This window comes from Photinus pyralis, unplaced genomic scaffold (assembly GCF_008802855.1).
Source record: "Photinus pyralis isolate 1611_PpyrPB1 unplaced genomic scaffold, Ppyr1.3 Ppyr1.4_LG2, whole genome shotgun sequence".
Classification (NCBI taxonomy): domain Eukaryota; kingdom Metazoa; phylum Arthropoda; class Insecta; order Coleoptera; family Lampyridae; genus Photinus; species Photinus pyralis.
Window position 1 is genome coordinate 23927551 of NW_022170403.1, and position 25601 is coordinate 23953151.

The 25601-nt window shown below is 39.5% G+C and overlaps 2 protein-coding genes across 2 annotated transcripts; both read left to right on the forward strand.

Annotated features, from left to right (window-relative positions):
- The first annotated feature begins 692 nt into the window (after positions 1-692).
- On the forward strand, positions 693-15303 carry LOC116163344 (E3 ubiquitin-protein ligase CBL). The gene is made up of 7 exons (XM_031477231.1): positions 693-1447; positions 7253-7399; positions 7449-7718; positions 7770-7992; positions 8040-8192; positions 13865-13939; positions 13994-15303. Exons 1-7 carry the CDS (start codon positions 906-908, stop codon positions 14711-14713), a joined length of 2130 nt encoding a protein of 709 aa, XP_031333091.1. The 5' UTR covers positions 693-905; the 3' UTR covers positions 14714-15303.
- A 1836-nt stretch (positions 15304-17139) lies between these two features.
- On the forward strand, positions 17140-25595 carry LOC116163760 (UV radiation resistance-associated gene protein). The gene is made up of 8 exons (XM_031477863.1): positions 17140-17311; positions 17365-17444; positions 17494-17680; positions 17728-18254; positions 23009-23411; positions 23461-23626; positions 23700-24217; positions 24940-25595. The coding sequence occupies exons 2-8, from the start codon at positions 17370-17372 to the stop codon at positions 25476-25478; spliced, it is 2415 nt and encodes an 804-aa protein (XP_031333723.1). The 5' UTR covers positions 17140-17311; positions 17365-17369; the 3' UTR covers positions 25479-25595.
- The last annotated feature ends 6 nt before the right edge of the window (positions 25596-25601 follow it).

Here is a 25601-nt window from a genome sequence, read left to right on the forward strand (position 1 = left end):
GATATAGTATTTCAATTTCCTTACATAATAACTTTTGAACCTTATTACTATCACATGTATCTTTGAACTTGAACAAACTCATCCATAAGTTTTAACATTGGACAAGTAACGCTTGCTGCTATTGCACTATTAGCAGTGCAATCATATTCAGATAATTGAAAATAAGATTTAAATTTTCTTTGTATGAATGTAATGCAACTTTCTAAAATCGGTTCCATGTATTTAAAATTGCTAGATTTAAGGTTTTGTAGCTCACTCAACTCACTAGTCCGTGCCATGTAGCTCCATTTTGTAACTCAAGTTACTTTTTTAACTATAGTTACTTTCCTAAAGTAACAGTTACAAGTTACTTCGTAAAAGTAACTAGTTCCAAGATACTTTTAAGTTATTTAAAAAAAATAACTAGTTACATTTAAGTAACTTAGATACTTTCAAGGAACTTAAATACTAATTACTCCCAGCTCTGAGTGTTGATAAACGCATCCTCGATCGATATCTAGAAACGCTCCCAGGGCTACCCCCCGACAGACATTCCCTTTTCCAGCCTGCACACGAGGCTGTGTAGGGTCGTCTGCGTGGACTTAGTTCGGCGGTCGTCATCAATGCAGAAAAAGTTGCCTACACTTTGTGGAAATGTCCCGCCACTGGAATTACGGTTAACCTGACTGCATTCAAGTCGTGTAAGAGACGTCACCCGCTAACGCAGCCAACTTCAGCGCAATGTAGAAGAATGTCAACTCTGTGTGTCACGAAACCGTTTAGTCCTCAAATAAATTAGTAATAGTTACGAAATTTTAGCTTATAGAATAATAAAATGTGATTTTACGCCATGTAATTTAAATAGTGTGTTCAAAGACTTCAACCGAACCGAGAGATACGTAAGCGAGGAATTTGTTTATACAATAATGGCAAACCGGAATCGTCCAGTGCAGCACAAAAACTTTTCGACGATCTTTTCCAAACTGCAGGGCGCCTTTTCGGAAGCGATGACACAGCCAAAATACGCGACAGATAAGAGGACTTTAGATAAGACATGGAAATTAATGGATAAGGTAGTGAAATTGTGTCAACATCAGAAGATGAACCTCAAAAATTCACCCCCGTTTATTTTGGACATACTGCCGGACACCTATCAGAGATTAAGACTTATTTATTCGAAATACGAAGACAAAATGTACGTGTTACATACGACCGAATTTTTTAATATATTTATTATTAATTTAATGCGTAAGTGTAAGCAGGCCATAAAACTCTTTAAGGAAGGTAAAGAGAAGATGTTCGACGAGAACTCACACTATAGGAGGAATTTAACTAAGCTTAGTTTAGTGTTTAGCCATATGTTGAGTGAACTTAAAGCTTTGTTTCCGAACGGAGTGTTTGCCGGGGACCAATTTCGTATAACCAAATCGGATGCTGCCGAATTTTGGAAGTCGAACTTCGGAAACAGGTGAGCATTTTGCTGGGACATTTTAACTGATTTGTTTACTAATAAAGCGAAAAGCGACTTTTAATTGCGCGAATAGTTTTTCATTGTTAAAATCCGGCGTGATTTCGCCTGTGTGAGTCGGGCTCTGTGGGTGGTTATGAATGGAATATTGATTCGGGTTTTTTCTACTACGCGAATCCAAAAATACGACACGCGCGCCAAGCTTCTGCGCTCGAAATTTTGTTTGTTGTTGTAGTAAAGACAGTCAATGTCATTTACTTATTCATTCATTATGAGGCCGCCGCAATGATTCACGCTTCGCCTTGATAAGATAAATCGAAGCGAGGAGTCTTCGCGTGGGCGCCCAAACTCATCATCTGACTTCCAAATTTAGCGCGCGATTTTCGTCGCGTATTTTGACTAAAAATACACACGCTCCTGGCCGGCGCGTCTCCGTGGATTATGTCGCAATTGGCCGGAAGCGTTTTTCGATTCGTCGGAAGTGAGGCCCCTGCATAATCGAGATACCGTTATTACTTACCGTCCTTGCCTAATTTGCATAACGCCTAATTAAATGGTATAGTAAACGAAATGGATGCGTACGAAGTCGCAATTTTCATTGCGTTGGCTGCGTTCAATTGTTTTGTAAGGCCTTCGTGTACGGAATTTATTAATAAGGCGGCACGAGGGTCACATTCAAATACCAAGCTCCACCTTTCAGGTATAAAAGTTTTGTATTCTGACCCGTTCGTGAGCGTGTACGGTGACCAGTGGCGGGTTGGCCGTAAGACACTGCTCATTTTCTCAGAGGTTTCTACTTGCTAGGTTATTCTAAAAGTGTAGTAATGGAAAAAGAACGTCTTTACTGAGGGTAAGTAATCTGTGCCGAGGGACCCTCCGGTGATACGTCTCTTTTCCAAAAACCTTAAGACTCTTATGATAATTTTCGAAACAAGGTCATAAAGGTCGAGATTGCTGAGCAATTTTGTAAAAGAGCATGATACCGGGGTTCTGGGGGGTATAGAATACCCCTAATATTAGAAGATTTGATTACCTTTTCGCTAAGACTGCCACTCGGACTGCTATAAAGATGCTAGAGGGTAGTAAAGGTGCCACCTTGGGCACCCCTCCCCTGCCTTCTTTAAGCCCCCCCCCCCAGAAATCCCTGTTTCCTATTGTTTGGCGTATACTCCGCCCCTCTCCCACTCCTTAAATCTGATAAGCCCGAACCCAAACCCAGATTCGCGTTCACATTTGTAGGCCAGTCATTGGGGATCAAAAATAGGGCTTACTTGGAAATAAGTCCGGAAAAAGTTTTGAAACTTTGCCGATTTGGATGTCCAGAACTAAAATTCATAAAATGCACAATCCGAGACATGCCACCGGCACCACCATCTTACCAAGATGGCGATTTTTTGCAAATATCTTCAAAACTATGCGTTTTTCGAAAAAGTATGTTGAGAGCAAAATTGAAGAGGCAGGAATTTCTTACAAGAAATGTTCTTAGCATATTTTTGCTAAAGTGACCCGTTTAGGCTCAAGAGCTGATTCAATGACATCATATTCTGTTAATTTCTATAAACTGTGTCCCTATCTCCGTATACCCGTGCGTATAAATTTATCTTTTATAGTAAAACGGGCTATTCAATTGGTTTCTCGTTACATTCATAATTTACTGACTAATCATAGCATAAGTGCAGATGCTGATGTGCACATCTGCAATAAACCGCCACCAGAGGGCGCTGGCTATTTACCCGTCATCTCTCTACAAGGCGCCTCGAAGCAGATGGTTTGTCGTGTCGCTTAGCAGTTGTACTGATTCGATAATAAGCGTGTTTGGTAGTAGATTCGAAAAAGTGTTACGTTTCGCACGTATTTAGCGTTTACGTGTTGATTTTACTTGACAGTAGTGCAAGTGTAATAAACTGATTGTGTTATTTCTACAGGGGATACCACGTTAAAAAAACGCGCCGTTTACTTTACCTCTTGGGTGGCGTGGAAACAAGTATAGCATTTTAAATCGAAATTAATTGATCATAAATTATTAACATGGATTAATTAATGAATTAATCGGTTAATTGAATAAAAGATATGCCATTATTTCGTGATAAATATTTACTAGGAATATTTTATAGGAAACTTCCTGCTCTTTAATTTTGCGCCCCACATACTTTTTCGAAAAACGCATAAGTAGTTTTGGAGATATTTGCAAAAAACCGTTTTTAGGCGCCATCTTGGCATGTCTCAGATTGTGAATTTTAGTTCTAGATCCCAAAACCTATAAACCTACAAAGTTTCAAAACTTCCAGACTTATTTATAGGTAAAAATTCCCTATGACTGGCCTATTGAGTTTGGATTCAGATTTATCCGAAGATTTATCAGATTATAGAAGTGGAAGAGGAGCGGGGTATACGCCAACCAATAGGAAATCTGGATTTCTGGAGGGGGCGGGGCTTAAAGGAGGTAAAGTAAGGGGTGTCCAAGGTAACCTCTGTACTACTAGAAAGAACTTCTTGAGCGAGGGTACTCTGCTGGGGGGTTTTGAGCGATTTTGATAATCAACAAAATTCTGGGGGTTATTGCGAAGATTTGATTACCTTTCGCTAAGACTACCATAAGGGTGCTGGAGGTAATTTGGAATGAACTCCATGGCTTAGTGTAGTTTCCACCGGGGGCATTCCAAACCCCCCAGATTCTCCAGTAATATGTTTTTTCGAAAAACCTTTAGCACTCCCACGATAGTTTTCGAGATAACATCATGAAGGTGTTGAAGGCTGAGTAACTTTGAACTCGTTTGAAATAGAACGTAATACCGGCGGGTCTGGAGCCATACTTGGAGGGTATTTCAATACCCCCCAGCATTCGAAGATTTGATTACCTTTTCGCTAAAACTGTCATAAGGGTGCTGGGAGTAATATACCGAGTAATAGTTGAGGGCCCAAAACAAGACAGGAATAATAAATAAATATAGTAATAATACTAGAAAGAACTCCTTGATCTAGGATACTCTACGGGGGGGGGGGGGGGGGGGGGGGGGTCAGACGCCCTCGGTAATACATTATTTTCCAAAAACCTTTAACACTATTACGAAAGCTTGCGAAAGATCACAATGATAGAGTAGTATAGGGGTCCCGTATACTATTCTTGGACACTCCTCACTCTGCCTGCTTTAAGCCCAGCCCCTTTCAGAAATGCTGGTTTCCTATTGGTTGGCGTATACCCCGCCTCTCTCTCTCCCACACCTTAAATCACATAAACACCTAACTTGAACGCGAGTCGGATGTAGACATTAAAGCCCAAACTTCACTTTGGGGTTCGCGTTCACGTTTAGGTTCAATTGGGTTGGATTCGTGACTAGTAAGTATTACATGTCCATTATGGGATGCAGATAAACTGCTAAATCTAAGCAGTTGGGTGTTAGCACAAATATTTCCTTGTCCCAAACGGGAAGGTCTAATTGACGTTAACGTCTATATCCGATTCGCGTTTACCTCTGGGTTTGGATTGGGGTTAATCAAATTGAAGGAATAGGAGAGGGGCGGGGCTTAAATGAGGTAGGGAGGGAGGGGCCAAGGTGACCTTTCTACTACTTACCTACTAGTAAGAACTTCTTGGCCCAACGTACACTGCTGGGGGTATTCCAGACCCCTCGGTAATGCGTTAATTAATTAATCCCCCCCCCCCCATTCGAAAATTTGATTATTTTCGCTGATACTGCCATAAGGGTGCTGGAGGTAACATAGAAAGAACTCTCTGATCCAAGGTACTCTCTGCGGAGCCGGGGGGTGTAATACCCCCAGACCCTCCGGTAATACGTTCTTTCCAAAAACCTTTAGCACCCTCACCATAATTTTTGGGACAAGATTATTAGGGGTGAGTGAATTTGTAAAAGATGTGATACCGGGGGGTACAAAATACCTCCCAACATTCGAAGATTTGAGTACCTTTTCATTAAGACTAACCCCCTGGTCCCCGGTACTACGTTATTTACCAAAAACGGCGGAGGGGGGGGAGTGGAACTCCTCATCCTTCATGGTACTCTAATGAAAGGTCTCAACGAAAGGCATTAATTTTTACTAACCATAGCCCTCCTCCTCGACCTCTTATCGTGATCGGGTATATTCCCTTATACCTCAAGAACGGAACGGAAGAGGGTACTCACTGAGGGGGCATCCTATCATAAAATTAAAAAAAGAGGTATAACTACGTACTGCGTGATTAGTAACTGGATTTATGTGGAATAGGTAAATAGGTAAGTACTTGAGCAATAGTTAGTATACATACAATAAACAATAATAAATTTTTTATCTTATAGCAGATGTTAGCTAAATTAACATTTTAATAGGTTTGAATAAGTAGGCTAACTCGCTCTTTAACCGTAAGGGTAGATAAAGTGATTGCTTTAACCGCAAGGGTAGATAAAGTGTAACAAATGATTGTGCATTCTAATGGCATCTGTCATTCTTATTAAAAATGGGACGCGGAGCACGAAATAAAATGAAGTTGAGAATAGAATACAATATTTTTTCCATGGCAGCGAGGGGACATAAGTTTGCTATTTTTGACGCGTAAATTAAATTCAGAATTTTCTTAAGCTTTATACCTAATGATTTATATGGCTTCTGCTGCAAAAGTTTTGTCAGGCACGTAATATTGGAAAAAATCGTGTTTGTTTTTTTAATAGACCCGCAGTGCTTAATGGGTTCGAAAGTACTAATTACTCAACGTACGAGTAGGTACAGCACTCACGGAGAAAGAACGTTTGAAGTTCGAATGCGCACTCGTCCTTTTTCATATATTTTAAGCGCAGTAACAAGGAATATCCAGTGGCGTAGTGGGTACATGTAACATTATGAGTTGTATTATTTTCGTAAGTTGCTTTTTATCACACAACCAAACAAATTATTCTAGGAACCACTTAAGGATTTTTGAAAACTTTTGAGGGCTAAAGAACTGTGTCCCGCGCTCTGTCCTCAAGTGTTTTAAGGCCCTTGAAGTCCTAATGGATTCTTACTCTCATTAAGACAGTATGTCCAAAGCTTTCGCGGCTTTCTTCTTAAAGGGAGCAACACAAAGGCCATTAAAAGATCGGAGGCTTTTTGAAGTATTTTAAAAGCTCCCAAGGACTCTTAAAGAGTAAAGACCTTTAGAAGGCTCGGCGAGACTCTCGGAGTCTCTTAAACACTTTCAAGAATAGAATTTTCGTCAATGTTGGGATCGTCTATGGCATTTTATCTGCCCAAATTTCAGGAGAATCGCACTATATTATGTATTGGATAATCCGCTTAATCGGACGGCACTGTAGCTGTTGAAACATACATTTGGACGTATCATTATCACGTTATATAATTTGTATATAATTAGATCACACGATGAATCGTCGGAAACGCCATTGTCAAAGGTAAGTAACTGTAATTTCCGTGCGGTCGTTACTCATCTGACACGATTACTATTTATGTCAATATTTCCCCGTTTGTGTCTACAACCACTTCGAGATAATCCTATCGCATCGCACACATTACATTGCAGGGCACTTATCTGAATGACGAACGCCGGAAGTGTCTACGAACTGTGTCTAATAATTAACCTCGGTTGCTGTCTTTGTCATTTTTGGACGTTTCAAGGGGGGCTTCTGCGATGTTCCCCAAGGCACCATATCGGGTCCTGTTTTTTTCGGTCACGCGAATAGAAACCATCGATTCGGATGCTCTCTTCGGCGAGCAGTTAAAATTTGAAATTGACATTGTCACAAAATTGGTTCTTTGCGCCGGATATTGACGCTATAACACTCATAATATTCTGAAATATTTTCTTTTGTTTTTCAGCACATTAGTACCATGGAAACTATTTAGGCAAGAATTAAATCAAGTTCATCCGATCAACTCGGGTTTAGAAGCGATGGCGCTTAAGTCGACAATAGATCTCACGTGTAACGATTACATATCAAATTTTGAGTTTGACGTCTTCACTCGGTAAGTGGCCTCGATCGGTCGGATCGTCCTCTCTTACTATCAGTTGCAGTTTATTTCAACCGTGGGCGACGCTGCTGCGAAATTGGCAAATTTTGGCGGTCACCCATCCGGGGTACGTGGCCTTTTTGACGTACGACGAGGTGAAGGCGCGCCTTCAGAAGTACATCAACAAGGCTGGTAGTTACGTGTTCCGTCTGTCGTGCACGAGGCTGGGACAGTGGGCGATCGGTTACGTTACGTCCGATGGTGAAATTTTGCAGACGATACCTCAAAATAAAAGTCTGATCCAGGCGCTTCTCGATGGGTACCGAGAGGGGTTGTAAGTACGCGTCAGTCGGCCGCAACCGATGCCCTTACCGCAAAATTTCAGCTACCTGTATCCGGACGGGCGATCGGTTAATCCGGACCTCTCCTGGGCGGTCCAGCCGACGCCCGAAGATCACATAGCGGTCACGCAGGAGCAGTACGAGCTATATTGCGAAATGGGCAGTACGTTTCAGCTGTGCAAGATCTGCGCCGAAAACGACAAGGACGTGCGCATCGAACCATGCGGGCATCTGCTCTGCACCCCCTGCCTGACGGCGTGGCAAATCGTAAGTAAAACCCTAACTCATCACCTTCCCCTAAAGTTTCTCCTCAGGATTCCGAAGGTCAGGGTTGTCCGTTCTGTCGGGCGGAAATCAAGGGCACCGAGCAAATCGTCGTCGATCCCTTTGACCCCAAAAAATCCCACAACAAATCGAAGGTGGCGGTCTTGGCGCAGAACATCGACGACGATGACCTGGAATTAGAGGTATCGTCATCAAATCATTGCACGAACGATTACACAAAATAGCTCTGGGCTGTGCTTCGTATTATATTTGTATTTAATATGCTTGAGCTTTATTTATTTTATTTTTTAATTTTAGTACGGTTAGGTTTGTGTTTAGCGTTTATTGTGATATGCACTATTCGCTTGTCGACGTGATTTTGGGTCATTTTGAAAATTTGCATGTACTTAACTTTATGTGGTATAATTGGCACTTATTTTTGTTAAATCACTTAGAGAGTATTATTTACAAATAATGGAAATTTTCGATTTCCTTGTATTATTTTTATCGAAATATGAATTAGTATTGTGTATTTAATTTAATTTACAACAATTATACAAATATATTTAGTTATCTAATTGTGTTTTTATTTGTGATTAACCGACGGTTCACGCTGCATGTACATTATAACATTAAATGTGCTTTCTTCTTTTTTGCGCCGCTTTCATATGCACGGTAAGTAGTGCTTGGCATACCGCATGTTATGTGCATGTTAATTTTAACGATTTGTATACCAGAAGGTGCAATACAGTGTGCCCTTGAACATTTTTTCCATTTGTAATTGTGTGCTTTCCGGTGATTGATCGATATGCTATTTACAGCATGGAGCAGGTGATGATGATCAGAAATGCTTGGATGGGAGAGGGTATCTAAGCGGGTTGATCCATGCGCATCACGTTAATATACAGAAAAGCTCTTGCTGTATTTTTATTAAGGATGTCGTTATTTTGTAATGGGTCACCCTGTATGTGGAATATCAATTTCTTAAAGTTTTGTTTAAATTGCTTATGCCCGTTTGCACTGACAAATTTAAGTTTGCCTTACTTTAAGCGTAGCTTAAAATCCGTGACAACCAAGCTCAGCTTAAATGTGGCGGTGCAAATGGCCATTGTGAAAATAAAATTATGTCTTAAAAGGTAGGACTATCTGATCGTATTTGCGCGTTGCATTAGAAGATTTTATCTGGCCATTGCGATATGAAGATTTTGTTATCGCATTGTGTAAGGTGAAATTTAATTAGTTTCAAGATAAGCCCGTGTTATCGGCGATACAAAAGGGTGGGCCAAATAGAAGTTTTTTTCAATTTTTTTCAAATTATATTGACTTTATTGGAAAAAACAAATATTCCCATTATTTATGGAACACGATTTCATTCATATGGCTCCCTCGATCATGCCTCGGTAGCGCTCTCCATTAACCGTCAGGGAGTAGCCAAATGGTTCACAATCTTCACCAAACTGTCTCTCTCTGAGGATGGATTGCTGCTTCTCGACGTCTCACGTGCGAGTTTTCCGAGCTTGTTAATATAGTGGCCAAGATGGAAATGCGCCTCATCGGAAAAAATCTACGTTGATTTCAAGCTGAGAAGCGATAACGAAGCAAATGGTCTTGGAATTTTAATTCTTGAGTCAATTGTATCTTGTGAGTAGCTACGTGGACCGCGAGTAGGTATGCCCCTCTCTCGAAATTTTTGCACAAATTTGCGTGTACAGCAGGCGCAGTGGGAGCCTCATTTCGGCCAGAATTTATGTTCAAAATTCGCATTGTTTGAGCTACACTACACTGACTTTGGAAATAAACTTTCAACGTTGTTCAAGTGTAAAACGATTCATTTCATTCCGCGGAGGTATGATACTGACTTTTTCATATAATAAACAAGACAGAACTGTCAGTGTCGAAATAACCTATGATTAAAAAACAAACCACTAGATGGCCCTCCCTTTAAAACAGGTGTGCAGTTTATTCTGAAGCTGCAGTTAATCAAATTTCTTGATTTCTCCATTGATACATATGATGTTCTATTCGGTTTATCCAACTTGAAATTCCCAGATTAATAACTCTCAATCCTTGCTTGATGAAGATAACTGTCCTGAGCTCACAATTTTGAAATTGAAAGCAAGTTCGTCAGCGACGTCGGAAGTATGGGTCAGAGGGGGCGAGTCGCCCCCTCAGTTTTTCACAAGAGGGGCCACGCTCCCTCTAAGAATGAGTAGATAAATCACTCAAAAGCGAGCTAGTTCTTTATTATTTTTTAAATAAAATATTAATGATCTACTATAGGTATGGCTATGGTTTTCTCAATCGAGTCAAGTATCCCTGAGTTGCTCAGTTGCATATAACTAGCCATCCTCCGACACTTTTTTAAATTTTTTTTCAAAACTTTTCTTTCAAAAATACATTATTTGATTGATTAAATAAACAGGTTTCAAGGTCACTTAAAAAACCCACTGCTTTGCATTAATTCGTACACAATTTTGCATGGGAGGGACCTTTCAGACTCCATGGTCGCTGTTTTTGCCCCCCCCCCCCAACCCCTATTCACTTCCGACGTCGCTGAAGTTCATGTGCATCTCAGGCAGATGGAGAACATTATTCTAACACTTTCGTTCGTATTATTGACGTTTCCAATGTATTGTCCTTCCATTGTAGAGTTATTTGCTGTCATAATTTCAAAACTTGAAAATTCACGAATGGATTAAGGTCCTTGCACGTGTGAGAAGTTGCGCTAGAATCCAAAATCCATTCTTTTTCTGGACACTTCAACGCCAGTGTAGCACAAAACTTGTTCTTGCCGTCAGTTTTCTTCTTATGACGTATGTCCGAATTCATGATATCTATACCACTTCACAGATTTCTTGAAGTCCCCAGACCATGGCCCCCCAAGAAATGCAGACCCTTCATTTTCACTGAAGTTTTTAATAATAAAAGCATTTTAAATAATAATAATATTGCCCGTATTTAACCAAAAAAAGAAAATAAACAGGAAAAGTGCAAGACGAAGTTCAGATTGATAATTAAATAATGCCATCTGTTCTTCCACTTAACCTCTTGCTATTTTGAATTCCGATGCACGAAAAAAAGAAGAAAATTACATTATAAAAATAATAAAAAAGAGTATGAGAAAAGATAAAGAAAAAAACAGATAAATACAAATTGCATCAAATTAGGTGTAGGTACTAATCTTTCAGGTATAAATATTTAGAAATGGAGCACTTACTTAAGCTGTATTTGTTTGAACCCTGTGCAGATCTGTGTGAATAGTTTACTTGTACCGGATGACCCAATAAGACTGTTCCTCGGCCATATCTCGAGAACCGTTCGTCATATGACTTAGGGGTAAACAAAATTATTGGGTAAATCGGTCATGAAGAATCGTTGGAAAATATTTTCAAGTTCTAAAAATAACCACCAGAGGGCGTAACTGCACTTTTAAATTTTAAAATTGTATTTTCTTTAAATTTCGCATAATAAACTAAACATTTTTTTTCACATTTTTAAAGAGAACCAATTTATCTAACATTTTCGTAAAAACAAAAACTCAGTTATTTCAAAAACAAAGATGGTGTGGGGCGTTCAATTGTTTTCGCAATATCCTACTTTAACTTCTTAACCGTTTGACCGATTTTAACAAATTTGGTGTCGTTGAAAAGAGCATTCCTTGGGCAATAAGAATCAACCAAAATATAGTTAATTTAGTTGAATCCTTCTCCGTCAGGGGGCTAGTTTTGACACTATGACCCAAATTCCTAAAAAAAATCATAAAAATCAAATGGAATGATATTGATTTTTCTTTATGGAAAAGTAGCCAAATAACATCCAAAGAGACCAGTGAAAACCGTTTTTCAAAATCTCGTTCCTAATCTCAAATATTGGGAAAATGAGATCAATTAATTAATTAATAAAAATGCTTAAATTGTATCTTAAATTTACTTTTGACGTATTTCCGGTTTTTCTCGATGGCGCGTAAGATTGTTCGGAAAAGCACCCTACACTTTTCGGTAGACCTTGGAACATTAAACAAATGAAACAAGATGCATTATAAAATAATAACAGAAGTAATTTGTAAATTATTCTACTGTGTTTACGCAATTCAATGGTTTACGCATTCAGAAAGCGCAGTTTTTTGAATTTGTAATCTTTTCTAAAATGTCGATTTCAAGCCAAGAAGCATTTAATATGCTAGCGATATATATTTAGTATTTTCAAAATGCGGCCATCGCTATCCGCATCTTCTATTTGCGTGATCCGAATCAACCACCAACCATCGCCGCCAGCATATTAAATGCTTCTTGGTTAGAAATCGGCATTTTAGAAAAGATTACATATTCAAAATACTGCACTTTCTGAATGCGTAAACACAGCACAATAATTTACAAATTACTTTTGTTATTATTTTATAATGCAGCGTGTTTCATTTTTTAATTTTCCAATGCCTACCTAAAAGTGTAGGGTGCTTTTCGCAAACATCTACGCGCCATCGACAAAAACCGGAAATACGTCAAAAGTAAATTAAGATACAATTTAAGCATTTTTATTATCTAATTAATTAATCTCATTTTCCTAATATTTGAGGTTTAGGAACGAGAGAGAGAAAAACGGTTTTCACTGGCCTCTTTGGATGTTAGGTATTTGGCTACTTTTTCATAAAGAAAAGTCTTATTATTCGATTTGATTTTTTTAGGATTTTGGGTCATACTGTCAAAACTAGCCCCCTGTCGGGAAAGGATTCAACTAAATTAACTAATTTTGATTCTTATTGCCGAAGGAATGCTCTTTTCAACGATACCAAATTTGTTAAAATTGGTCAAACGGTTAAGAAGTTAAAGCAGGTTATTGCGAAAACAATTGAACGCCCCACACCATCTTTGTTTTTGAAATAACTGAGTTTTTGTTTTTACGGAAATGTTAGATAAACTGGTTCTCTTTAAAAATGTGAAAAAAGAATGTTTAGTTTATTATGCGAAATTTAAAGAAAATGCAATTTTAAAATTTAAAAGTGCAGTTCCGCTCTCTGGTGGTCATTTTTAGAACTTGAAAATATTTTCCATCGATTCTTCATGACCAATTTACCCAATAATTTTTTTACTTGTAAGTCATACATACGACAAACGGTATGGCCGAGAAACAGTCTTATTGGGTCACCCGGTACATCCCCTGAACTAACTCTTGGCGGTCATTTCTATACCTGAACCCTCCAGGCCCATAATCATTTGTTGATATTTATCTGCAAGACCAGCCAATGGTTCCAATGTTCTTTCAGTTCCAAACTAACACTGTTTAGCTGTTTACAAATTCCTCCATCGATATAAGCAATGATCAAGCTTTATTTTTATAAACGTAGAAAACCAACTTTCCTAGTTAATCCAGACTCTTCAAATGCTTTAAAAAGAGTATCCGAAATTCCTTGGCATTTTTCGCGAATGTGGACGAGTAATAAGGGATCAAGCAATAAAATCAGCTTGGTTCTGGCTGCAACGAGTTCCTTTTTATCTCCCTCCTTGCCTTCAACAGAATTCCTCCATCTGGTAGTATGCCTACACAGCAAACTTCCAAGTATTTCAGTTTTCACGTCATTTTAATCTCTTCATTTGTGGTAAATTAGGAAGAGCCATTCTTGATATTTTCGCAGCGACTAATTAATTTTTAGTAAAAGAGCGTAGGCCAATAAGGTTTAAGTCCTCTAAAATGTACCTAGTCGTTAATGTGTTGTTTTAAATAAGTAGACGAAGTTCTATTTCAAGAGAAACTGACACTTTCACAGCAAGGGGTGATAAAGTAAACACAACGGAATGCACAATCTACACATACAAAATTAGATTATAAACAGCATCTTCATATCTAAACAAGAACTGAAATTGATCTTAAAACTTTGTAGGATGGTAGCGATTTGTGGAGTTGTTCAGGTAGCAGTTTGCAGGCGTTAGCTTTATCCCCGAGGTCGGAAATTTCTGTGAGTAGCTAACCGACGTTATAGGGAGACGCTGACGAACTTTCTCTATTGCAGAGTGCAGTAAGTCCAATGATATCGCCTCGTAGTAGTCCTAGAAGCATTCGTCGCAGTATAACACCGACAACGGCAATTCCTCCTCCTCTACCTCCCAGAAAGAACTCGCCCACGATGGAGCAAACGGTCCCGACGACGAGCACAAACGGTAGCGCAAGCTCGAACGGTAGTATAGAAGAATCAAGAATCAACCTGCAACAGCTACCGTTAGCGCAATTAACGTTGAAGAGCAATTCGCTTCAAGATATTAATCGGGAGTCGAGCGTTTCCACGACCGATAGTTTAGTCGAATTAAGTTCGCCGGCAACGATTTACGGCATAGTAATATCCGATTACAACTTAGACAGTAAAAGTTTTTCGAAGGAGAGTCAATATTGGCCGACGTCGCAGCTGAACGCGTGCCCAACGAAGTCGAACACGACGCCGAACTTTAACGATGCGCAGATCGACTTTTTAAAAAGTACCTTCACTCGCGAGCCGCCCTACGAAAACATCCGAATAAATATGCCGATGCCGCCTAGAAGCAAGGAAAGGTACAATCCGTTAACGTCCGACGAAAACAATTCGGTCTGCTACGAGAACGTCAACATCGACTACATTAAAAAGCTGGTGGGCGAGGGGTACTCGAGGGAGTCCGTGATAAAAGCGCTGGGGATTACAAGGAACAACGTCGATATGGCTTGTGATATTTTACACGAATTTGGTACAAAATTGGGATAGTGGGGCGGAGATTGGTGCTCCGTCCGGAGTTGGGCTGGGTCACACATATTTTGACCCACCTGGTAAACTGAATGTAAGAGTAAGTGACACAGAAAATTTTTTTGACCCAGTCTAACTTTGATCCCGTCTTGCAATAATTATTTATCTTTCGGCTTGCATTTGTACATCACTAATAATACCTACATGCAAATTATAAGTCTTGTAAAATCGTTCTACTTTGTGTTTGTTTCAAGTCGTGTATGTGTAGGTAATTCACATCTCACAATCAAAATGTATTTTATAGAAATTTCGATGTCTTCAAAGCAACTAAGTAGGACATATCCGCGGTAAGTGTGAACAATCGAATACTACAAAAAGATCTAAATGTATTTTAAATTAATTATTCTAAAGGCTCTCTATAGTTTTATTTCACTCTTATTGCGACGTGTGAATCAGTGGATCTGTAAGGATTATTATTTCCTCAGGACAACCCCATGCCAAAGTTTGTATATAGCGCAAAAAGTATTGGCTATGTTTTTTATTCATGTACATATTTTCTCATGTACCATTTATGTATGAATCGCCCTCGACCATATTAAAATTTAACTAGATTTGTCTTTATTGTATAATCTTTACCTTACGCTAGAATCTCCTTAGCTGAGCAGTATCTGCAGTCCCAGGCCTTGGTACCCTCGGCAAGTTCGGATTTTTTACTAGTTTAGCTTTGTATTGCCGTGGCCCCACGTTGGGCGCCAAATGAATAGTACCGTGGCCCCACGTTGGGCGCCAAATAAAGAATGCTGTGTGCAATAGCGTTCGTTTAACTACACTGCGCACAGCGATGTCGGAAGTATGGGTCAGAGAGTCGCCTCCTCAGTTTTTACACAAGCCCGCCCCCTCTAAAAATGAGTAGATAAATCACTCAAAAGCGACTAACCATCTTCTACTGCATGTGCATGCAGAAATTACAAAAAGTGTAGAAGTAGAGGATATATTGAAAAAATTTGCCAGCAAAACTGCGGAAAAGCGGAAAATTTTTGGATATATTTAGATTTTTTATACTTGCTTTTCTTTACAATGCTCAATGTGCAATAAATAGGAACAAATTTTTGTAACGTTTGTATGTTTTAGTTCTTCATTATTTTTTTAATAAAATATTAATGATCTATGGCTATGGTTTTCTCAATCGAGTCAATAAGTATCTCTGAGTTGCTCAGTTGCATATAACTAGACATCCTCAGACACTTTTTTTAATTCTTTTCAAAACTTTTCTTTCAAAAATACATTATTTGATTGATTATTAAATAAACAGGTTTCAGGGTCACTTAAAAAACCCACTGCTTCGCATTAATTCGTACACAATTTTGCATGGGAGGGCCCTTTCAGACTCTATGGTCGCTGACTTGTGCTCCCCCAATCGTTATTCACTTCCGACGTCGCTGACTGCCCACAAAACATCTGGCCAGCTACCTCCAATAAATCATTTTTAGCGCATTTTCCAACGAAGTTGGGTGCGCTATTGCAGCCACTATTTCTATCCGTCCGTCTGTCTGTCTGTCCGAGGCCTTAACTATTACAGTTTTCAAGATATTTAGTTCGTTCTTTTTGCATTCGGTAGCGTATCGCTCTGGCAGGGAAAATCTTGACGATTGAACTGCGCAATGTTAACTTTTTTATTTATTAATATATCTTGTTGAAATTTTAATCACAGATACTTGTAGTAAAGGCAAATATATCTCATATAGTAAAAATCAGATGTGCGCATACGCAGACTGCGCACTGCCAAAACTTTCTTATTTATGGAGATATTTCTTTGAAATTTTAACCAAAGACGCTTATAGTAAAAGCAAACGTATTGCATATTGTAAATATCAGATTAATAAGCGCATGCGCAGAACGCGCAATATCAACTGCGCAGCAAGTGTCAACTTCTTTATTTATCAATTGCACAAATTTTGATTTAACACTGGGCACAAATAAAAAAAAACTCAACGTGAGACTATCTCTACCGCAGTCTAAGGATAAGTCGCGTCCGAACAGATATAAACTTAACTGCACTCGGGCAAATGTTCCTTTTAATTCTAAATAACGCAATTTTAACATCTTATACTTTAAACATATTTTCCACGCCCACAAATCAACAATACTATTTTACTTGAACCATTTCCGCTAATTACAAAAAATATGAAATGCGTTGTAAATTTTATGCATCTTTACTGAACCCACAATAAAATATACCGGCTCCAATCCTCAAGCGACTTTGGGGAAGATAGAATTCCTGACTAAAATTTGCAATACATCTTGTTGACTGGGAAAATAGGCAAAATACATATTAATAAATTGAGTTCAAGGTGGAAACGGTTTTTTGAAGACTTAACAGTAACTTCAAATGAACTATAAACTTTAGATTGGACGACCCTGTATACTGTGCCTGTCTGGTAGCCACCTTGTTTCGTCAAATTCCCAGCAGATGGCCATCGTGAAAAAAGTTTTGTTTACATCTGTGAAATATTCACAATAATTTAAACAATTCATAAATTAGCCATACGAACCGAGGAAATATTACAGTTTTTTTTATATAAATGCCCGTTATTTAATGTCCGTTGTTTAGATAATGAAGTAAGTAGTGTTAATTTTCCGTGTATAACCTTTCCTACATTGTTACTTTGTAGATGATATGAATTTATCCATACCTGATTCAGTATTGGCCATTCAAGGATGTCGTCAATGGATTCCTCTACTAACACAGCAGGTAAAACTGGCCGTGGCCGAGAAGTGAGAATGGCAAGTTCGGTTTTCAGTTACGTTTGCGCCACCTTCAACAAGTAAGCGTCTACAACGTGTCGTCACGATCGTCCGGTAGCTTTTATTACACGCTCCATCTAACGACAATGTGTGCACCGTTTTACACGAGCGAAAAGAGCAATAGTTGCAATCCCAAATGGAAAGAGTTGGATGCCGAAAGCTTCACGACGCCTTCAGTGTCAGGTTCTGACACAAGCGGTGTTAGAAGTTAACTGATCGATTTCTTACAGCGTTCGTGATAAGAATCTGGGAGGTGCGGCAAAACGAAACGGATCTAGTGGTACTAACGTGGATCATTAATCTCTCCGGGCTCGTGTACTTGGGAGGCAAGCTGTCCGAGGTGCAGCCCGACTCGTTTAACGAGAACTCTGTGATATTTTATTTGCGCGGCGGTTATTTCACCAGTTACGTCTCGCTTCGAACCGACCTGCCGAGACCGCTGCAGTTCATCGACAACGTCAACGTGCTGAGTGACGAATCGGAGACGAAGGTGTTCAGGGTTACGACTACGAAGAGTTGTAAGAGCGAAATTAAGTGCAGTTATACCGTTAGCAAGCTGCAGAAGCTGCACCTGTTGCAGCTGAACATAAAAAACCAAAGCCTAGATGTACAAAGTTTACGCGATAAGATTATTAGCAGGTGCGGCTTGTGCAATAGCGACGAGGTGAAGAAACGGAATTTCACGAAGCCGCCTATTCAAAGGCAGGGGTCCCAGTTGTTGACGATGACCACTTTGAATAAAATGCTACAATGGCAGGTATTGTATTCGACATGGAGTGAATACATGCTATTGGTGTTCAATGGTATTATCTATTTTGAGGTTAAAAAACTTTTTTTTAACACACATGGTTTTTGAAGGTTTGTCTAAATGATCCACGCCGTTCCATACACTGCGCATATCTGAAGCATTTGTGTAATTTGCTTTTCAAAAAAATTTAAGGTCTGGGTCCTAGACCTAGACCACGAAGGAATAGCATACCTTATATTCTAATTGAGCTTTGCGCCTTTATACATTCCAAAGGAGATGAGGGGGAGGATCAAATGTGAGGTGCGCATGCGCAATCTATGGTACGGCGCGGCGTGGGTCATTTAGATTATAATGGTTATGGCCATTGCACTATAAACAACATAACTGGAAGGGAAACCGGTATAGACGGCAAATGCGTAGCGTTGAAGCCGTGCTACAGAATGAGGTGGAGCTATAACTATTTCAGTCACACTCATCACGCCCAGTTTATTTATTAATAATAATAATAAAACGTCTTTATTTGGCGAGGTTCATCCTCAGGCTGTTCTTGCACCTAACCATTAAATTCTCATACATGCATATGATAGACAGAGTAAACATAATATGTACATAAAAAAACAAGAAAGAAATCAAAGGAAAGGAAAAAAAATGATATTTTGAAATTATTAAGGTTATTATTATTATTAGCACACCTGATAGCAGAAAAGATCCTAAGGGCTATATTACAAACTTGTAGAGGTTATTAAAAGCTGTAAAGATCTGTTAAATACTTTCAAGGCCGCTGAAGTCTTTCCAAGCTTTTAAATATTCTTAAAGCCGTTAAACATGCGCATATTAAAGAAGGAGAGAATTTCGACTCGACGTTTCTAGAGCACCCTTGTAGACTCATGAAAGCTATTCAAAGTAATAAGTCTCTTACGGACTCTCGCAGCCAGTTTTTTTAGATTCTCAATAACCTTTGGAGACTTGGGACGACTGCTGACACTCCTAAATCTTTTAAAGGCTTTGCACGATTCGGCTTTCAAAGGTTCTTAAACACTAAATTGATTAATTGTTCGAAAGGGCTCTTGGAGGCTTTTGGAAGCTCTCAAATACGCTCAAAACACACATCCTTTAAGATTCTAAAAGTTCCCAAAAACATACAAAAGCTCTTCAAGCAACCCTTTTGAAGTGATTGAGGTTTTTTAAAGGCTTTTAAAGAACTCCAAAAGTCAGTTAATGGCTCTCAGAGCTTCTGGAACACTGTTGATCTTCTGGAGAGGATAACCTTAGGAGACTCTTTTTAATGAGATTAAAAACCATAATTCTGTTGATTGTTTGTAAAAGAATTTTTAATCGAATGGAGTTTTTTACCACTGTACCTTAACCAGAGCTGGGTCGAGCGATCTAATTGTCTCAAGAATGCTCGCGAGCATAGAGTTGTTTTTCAAAGCGAAACCGCTTGCGAATTCCGAGTACTCCTAAAAGTGGCGCTTAAGAGCTCCCTTTAAAACACATACCCCGCAAGATGGCGCCATAATTCCAAAGTTAGGTATATTTATTAGACACATTACTCTCGTATTACTGAAAATCCGAGTGAAAATCATGCAAATATGAGGATAAATTCTGATTCTACTATTACTACTTTCTATTAAATGAGTAATTTTTTATATAATTTGTAAAACCACAATGATTCAACTTTTTTTTCTCATGTTTCATAATTATCTTAATATATTTTTTTTTTGTTAAATTGTTTTCGTTAACGTATTACGCACTGTTTTAGCACGTTTAGTGCAACCGTACCCTTGTAAAATAAAAGAAATAAAATTTAAAAAAATAAAATTCTGATTCTACTAGTCAAGAAGTCTGTAATAAGCTTTTTTGGGATTTCAATTTTCATCATTAACCACAAAAACAAGGTTGAAACTTGAAACACTTAACATTTACTTTGAAGTAGTAGGTAATTTTTGAGATACCGGAATTAATTGCCCAAATATAATCTCTCCAAAATTGATAATAAATGAGTAATGTGGTTAAAACCATCTAACATTGACAACGAATAATTATCAACCATGTTGGCAAACCTAGTAAAGTTCAGGTATTCTCCCAGAGACATGGAGAGAGGAGATAGCGCATGAAACTGCGCGAAGTGACAAAACAAGGGGGCTGCCATTTTGACACCCATTGAAGCGCGAAATTTGAACAGGACTATAAAGGTTTACTGACGCAACCCAGAGACATCTAACGCAATCTTCATACACTACACTCTATTCGGCAGCAGCTCCGTAGGAAGAAACTAATATCTCAATCCAAATGAACAAAAGAAAATGCCAGTGACGTTGACGTTACAAAATAAACACTTAAACCTCGAAAAAAGCTCTCCTAAACACGAACACAATCTAAAATAACACCACTATAAACACAACATGACACAACGGGTGTAAAAATGGCAGCGCCCATGAGGTCGCACCCTTTCTTGGATGCGCACTCGTCGATCAGCGATCTCCTCTCTCCATGTCTCTGTATTCTCCCCAACATGGCGCCAAGAATTAAGGTATACTAAAGTCACTAGATATAGAAAGTACCGCAATCATCCACCATTTTTGGTCAAATTTGCTGCCAACTTAAAAAAATTAACAAATAAAATCTGAATAGCTGTAATTTTTTATAACCTAACTTCATAGTACTGTCATGTTTTATAAAAATATATACAGATATCTCCAAACAGGTGGAACAATCTCTATTAAAGTTACTAGAATCTGGTAACTTCCGCCATTTTTGGGCAAAAATCATGCGTTCTCTCTAACACACGCGCCCAATGGATTGTGGTATTTTCTATATCTAGTGACTTTAAGGTATACTAAAGTCACTAAATATGGAAAGTACCGCAATCCATTGGGCCCGTGTGTTAGAGAGAGAACGCATGATTTTTGCCCAAAAATGGCGGAAGTTACCAGATTCTAGTAACTTTAATGTTAGGGATTGTTCCAACTGTTTGGAGATGTCTGAGGCGCTTTCTTTCGGTGATCCAAACGCGTTTGGATTGTCAAATCACGTTCTTTCGAAATGTGATCTTATAATCATGATTGCTAAAATCGTGAACAAACTGAACATAAAAGTTTTATCATCACGAATTCCTAACCTATAAATGCAATGATATTTTTGCTCAATTGTTAGTTTAGTCAATATTTGTAACTGAAGAGGATCATAATCGTGCAAGTACTTCCACTTGTATTTAAATTATTTTCAAAATCCAAACAAAAAATATGTAATTCGAATGCAAATGTGTACTCCGTAAACTTAACCATACTTTGATTTAAATTCGCGCGTTCTTTCGTAAAACGTGATCCTACGAATCACGATTTTGAAATCATGATTGCGAAGTAGCCGAAAGAAAGCGCCTATTTATATATTTTTATAAAACATGACAGTACTATGAACTTAGGTTATAAAAGGTTACAGCTATTCAGATTTTATTTGTCAATTTTGGTTGGCAGCAAATTTGCCCAAAAATGGCGGATGATAGCGGTACTTTCTATATCTAGTGACTTTAAGGTATACTTTCAAGAATGTTAATAATAAAAATAATAAGAATAACTTTATTGCCCAACAGTGTATAAACCAATTATGAACAAATACAAAATACAACAAGTAAGTAAGACTTAAATAGCATAGACTTACAATTGAATAATTGAATAAGTGACTTAATTACACGTACGTAATTCCAAAGGAAAAGAGAACAAAACCAAAAAAAGATAAATGTTTAAATGTGTCCAGTGTGATTACCCACACCAATAATAAATACCACTTGCTTTTTTTGCCAAAAATAGCGGATGATTGCGACAGTGCCGCCTAGGGCCCCGAAATCCTGAGGGACCCCCAAAAGTTTGTGTGAATGAAAAAAAGTTAGTGCAAAATCTGCTGCCTTAAAGTAAATGCAGATTTAAACAAAATTAATGCATAGAGTAAGGGATACCGGTATGAGTATTGAAAATGATATTCTCTAAGAAATTGATTTTAACAATGTCATCGAAAACTTTGCGGTACTAAAGGTCCGAAAAAAACCTGTCTAACCTGCACAACTTGTCTAAAAAAAATAAATCTGTAAAATATGTTTTTGTTTAAAAATGTTTTTATTGATGGTAAGGGGGGCCTCCACGAACGAATGGCCCAGGGCCCCGAAAAACTTGAAAACTGCACTGAACTACGTTCTTAGAGAGTCTAAGATTGCGGTACCTTTTATGTCTAGTGACTTTTAGGCGCCCTCTATGGGGAAGCGGTGGGTGTTACCTTATAGTGACAATCGAATCTGCTGACTGAAATTTTATGAAAAATATCGATTTTTAGCGACTTTAGCGCCACGCTTGGCAAAATCTGGCAACTTGTTTTAAAGGCCCCTCTTAATCCTTTAGCGCTTGGGGCCGGTTAAAAGCGCTCACGAGCGAAAAAAAAACGCTCAGGAGCGGAAAAAGCGCTCGCGAACGGAAAAAGAGCTTGCGAGCGGAAAAAAACGCTCGAGCCCGAACACTAAGTAAACGCTCGAGTATCGAGCACCAAGCGGCCGCTCCGAAAAGTGCTCGCGAGTGAACCGCTCGCAAGCGCTTTTTCGAGCGGAAGCTCTGACCTTGACTGACTCACACACCTTTGACTATAGCAGGTATATAGTACATTTACTTCTGCGATTCCGCTGTGTAGGTATAATAAAGAAACTCTTCTGTGGTTTTTTTTTATTGTCACGTATTTTCTCCCCTCAGTATTAAGGATAAGCCGGATTCTTTCCGTAGGAGAAACCGTCAGTCGAGCAGCGGCGGCAGGTTACCAATCTAACGAAACAAATCGAAGTTGCCAAGTTCAAAACGAAGTTACTCGCGCACGAGAAGGACAAGAAAGCGGCGCACATTCGCCAGCTGGTTACGAACTATACGGCGGCCGTCGACGAAAGTGACGATCGCGGCCACCACCTGATGGAAAACTATCGGATACTCAGTCGCGACTCGGAAAAACTAAAGGATTGGTACACGAAACTTATCCAGTTGAAAGAGTTACAGCTGCACACGAACGCGCAGCTTCAGCATCGCCGCCAGCAACTCATGAGCCAGCTCCTATTTATGTACCCGATTAACCAGCTAAGTCCGCAGAAGCAGCTAATCGGCGGGATTTATTTGCCCAATTCGGATATGCTTCACGGTAAGTCGATGGAATGAGGGAAAACGCCGTTTGTAATCGTTTATCGTAGACTGTTCAGAGGATGGTCTCGCTGTCGCTTTAGGTTACGTCTCTCATATACTACTGATGTGTTCGTCATTTCTGCAAGTGCCCCTTCGTTATAACGTGACGTATTTCGGTTCACGATCGTACATTACCGATCACATTAATGCGGCGTTGTCGGATCGCGATAGAGAGTAAGTAGTCGTAGATTATGATCCTCAAATTAGTAATGAGTGGAGTGGCCATGATCTTTTGTTGTCATTCCAGCTTTCCACTGTACGCGAAGGGCAAAGACAAAATGCAATTCAATTACGCCGTCTATTTACTTAACAAAAACATCGCGCAATTGCGTTGGATCTGCAACCAACAAACTCCCGACTTGCGTGCAACTTTAGCCAACCTACAGCACTTATTAAAAAGTCCCGACGCGAGCGACGAACTATCCTCGAGCTGCCGAAGCTTAAAGAAGCTGGACTCGTCCATAGGCACCTTATACAAGTCGACCGATTTTCTGAGCCACTTCGAAAAGCCGTTTCTTGGATCGGCGTCGAATATCTCCGATCCGATTCTCGACACCCTCAAACTGGAATACCAGGAGCAATCGATGAGTCCTACGAATAGGAGCAAGAAAAAATCCGAGAGCGGTTCGAGACCGGGTCTCGGCGAGATTCTCGCCATACCCGAGGCGTACATGACGCAGGAGATCACCTCGAACGCTTTCAAATCGTTTACGAACACCGAGAAATTCAAGCAGTTAGGTTCCGCACAGGAGAGAATCGAGTCAGGTATAGATTGGCTGATTAATGATACTCGTTTTAAAACAGTCCCTTTAAGAAATAATCTTTTGAGCGTGAATGCAGTGTATACTTCCACACATAGGTTCTAAACCCCTCCATCTCTCCGTCGCATTTATCTCCAGACATACTTTCGTTCACGGTTACTAGGAAGCGGTATATGTGTCAATTTTCCTATGTTGAACGAAATACAAATTTTTTTAATGCGAGATTAACTCCTTTCTGCGGCCATGGTATTCACTGGAGTAGATGACCAATGTATGTTCTGGACCAGGAAGTGACGTCACACCAATCAGAAACAAGGTCATGATGTCACAGCCAATCAGAGACGGGTACGCCCTCCTACGCCTCTCTCTTTCAAGATCGTAAGGCGACCCAACAGCTTTTTCTTACAGGTTCGTGAAGCGGTCCAACATATTTTAGAACCGGTACCAGTCCACATAGCTGTTGAACCGGGTGGAAATGCTGTTGGACCACCTTCCGAACCTGAAAGGGAGGAGCGTAGAAGGGCCTATCCGTCTCTGATTGGCTGTGACGTCATGACCTCATTTCTGATTAGTGTGACGTCACTTCCTGGTCCAGAACATACATTGGTCATCTACTCACCATCTGGCCTGTTGTCACTTCAAAAGTTGTGTCTTAAAACTCAAAACATTACTTAAAGTGCAATATACGGTATATAGACGGTTATCTAAAGCAATTGTATGTTGCAGATTCGAAAACGTCCAGCACCAAATCGACTTATAGCGTAATATCGTCAGGTCACAACGTCGTCGAAGGTTTGGAAAACATCGAGCAGGGAACCGACATCCTGCACTCCGCCCTAAATCTCGCCTCCGATGCCGGCGCTCAGCCGATCGACGCGAAAACTGTCATCGTCGAGGAGCGCCCCCGAAGGGACAACTACGATAAGCTGTTAAAACAGAACCGCCGCATCAGTCGATCGGTCGGCTCGATCACTGAGGAGGACTTCGATCTTCATTCCAGTCTGGAGTTGGGTTCCGATCCTTTGATCAACGTGTCGGCGGAGGGAAGCAAGGGTTTCGATAGGGGTCGGCTCGACGACGGTCAACAGGAGTTCCTGCAGAAGTGGCTCGATAGCGGGCCGGCCTTGGTCTGTTCCGAGGAAAATTTATACCCGGACGAAATTTTGGGGAGTACAGCCGCCATTTCCAATTCGGATAGTCCCCTAAGTCTACGTACTGACGCACTGTTAACAACGACATCATTTAATTTAATTAAGCCGAAGTGATGATCGACAAATGTATTTAATTCTTATTTATGAAAGTTTATTAATGTTTGTTATTATTTTATTAGTACTGTATATAATACTGCTGTACAAACATGTATTATAAACATTGAACCATTCTGTACA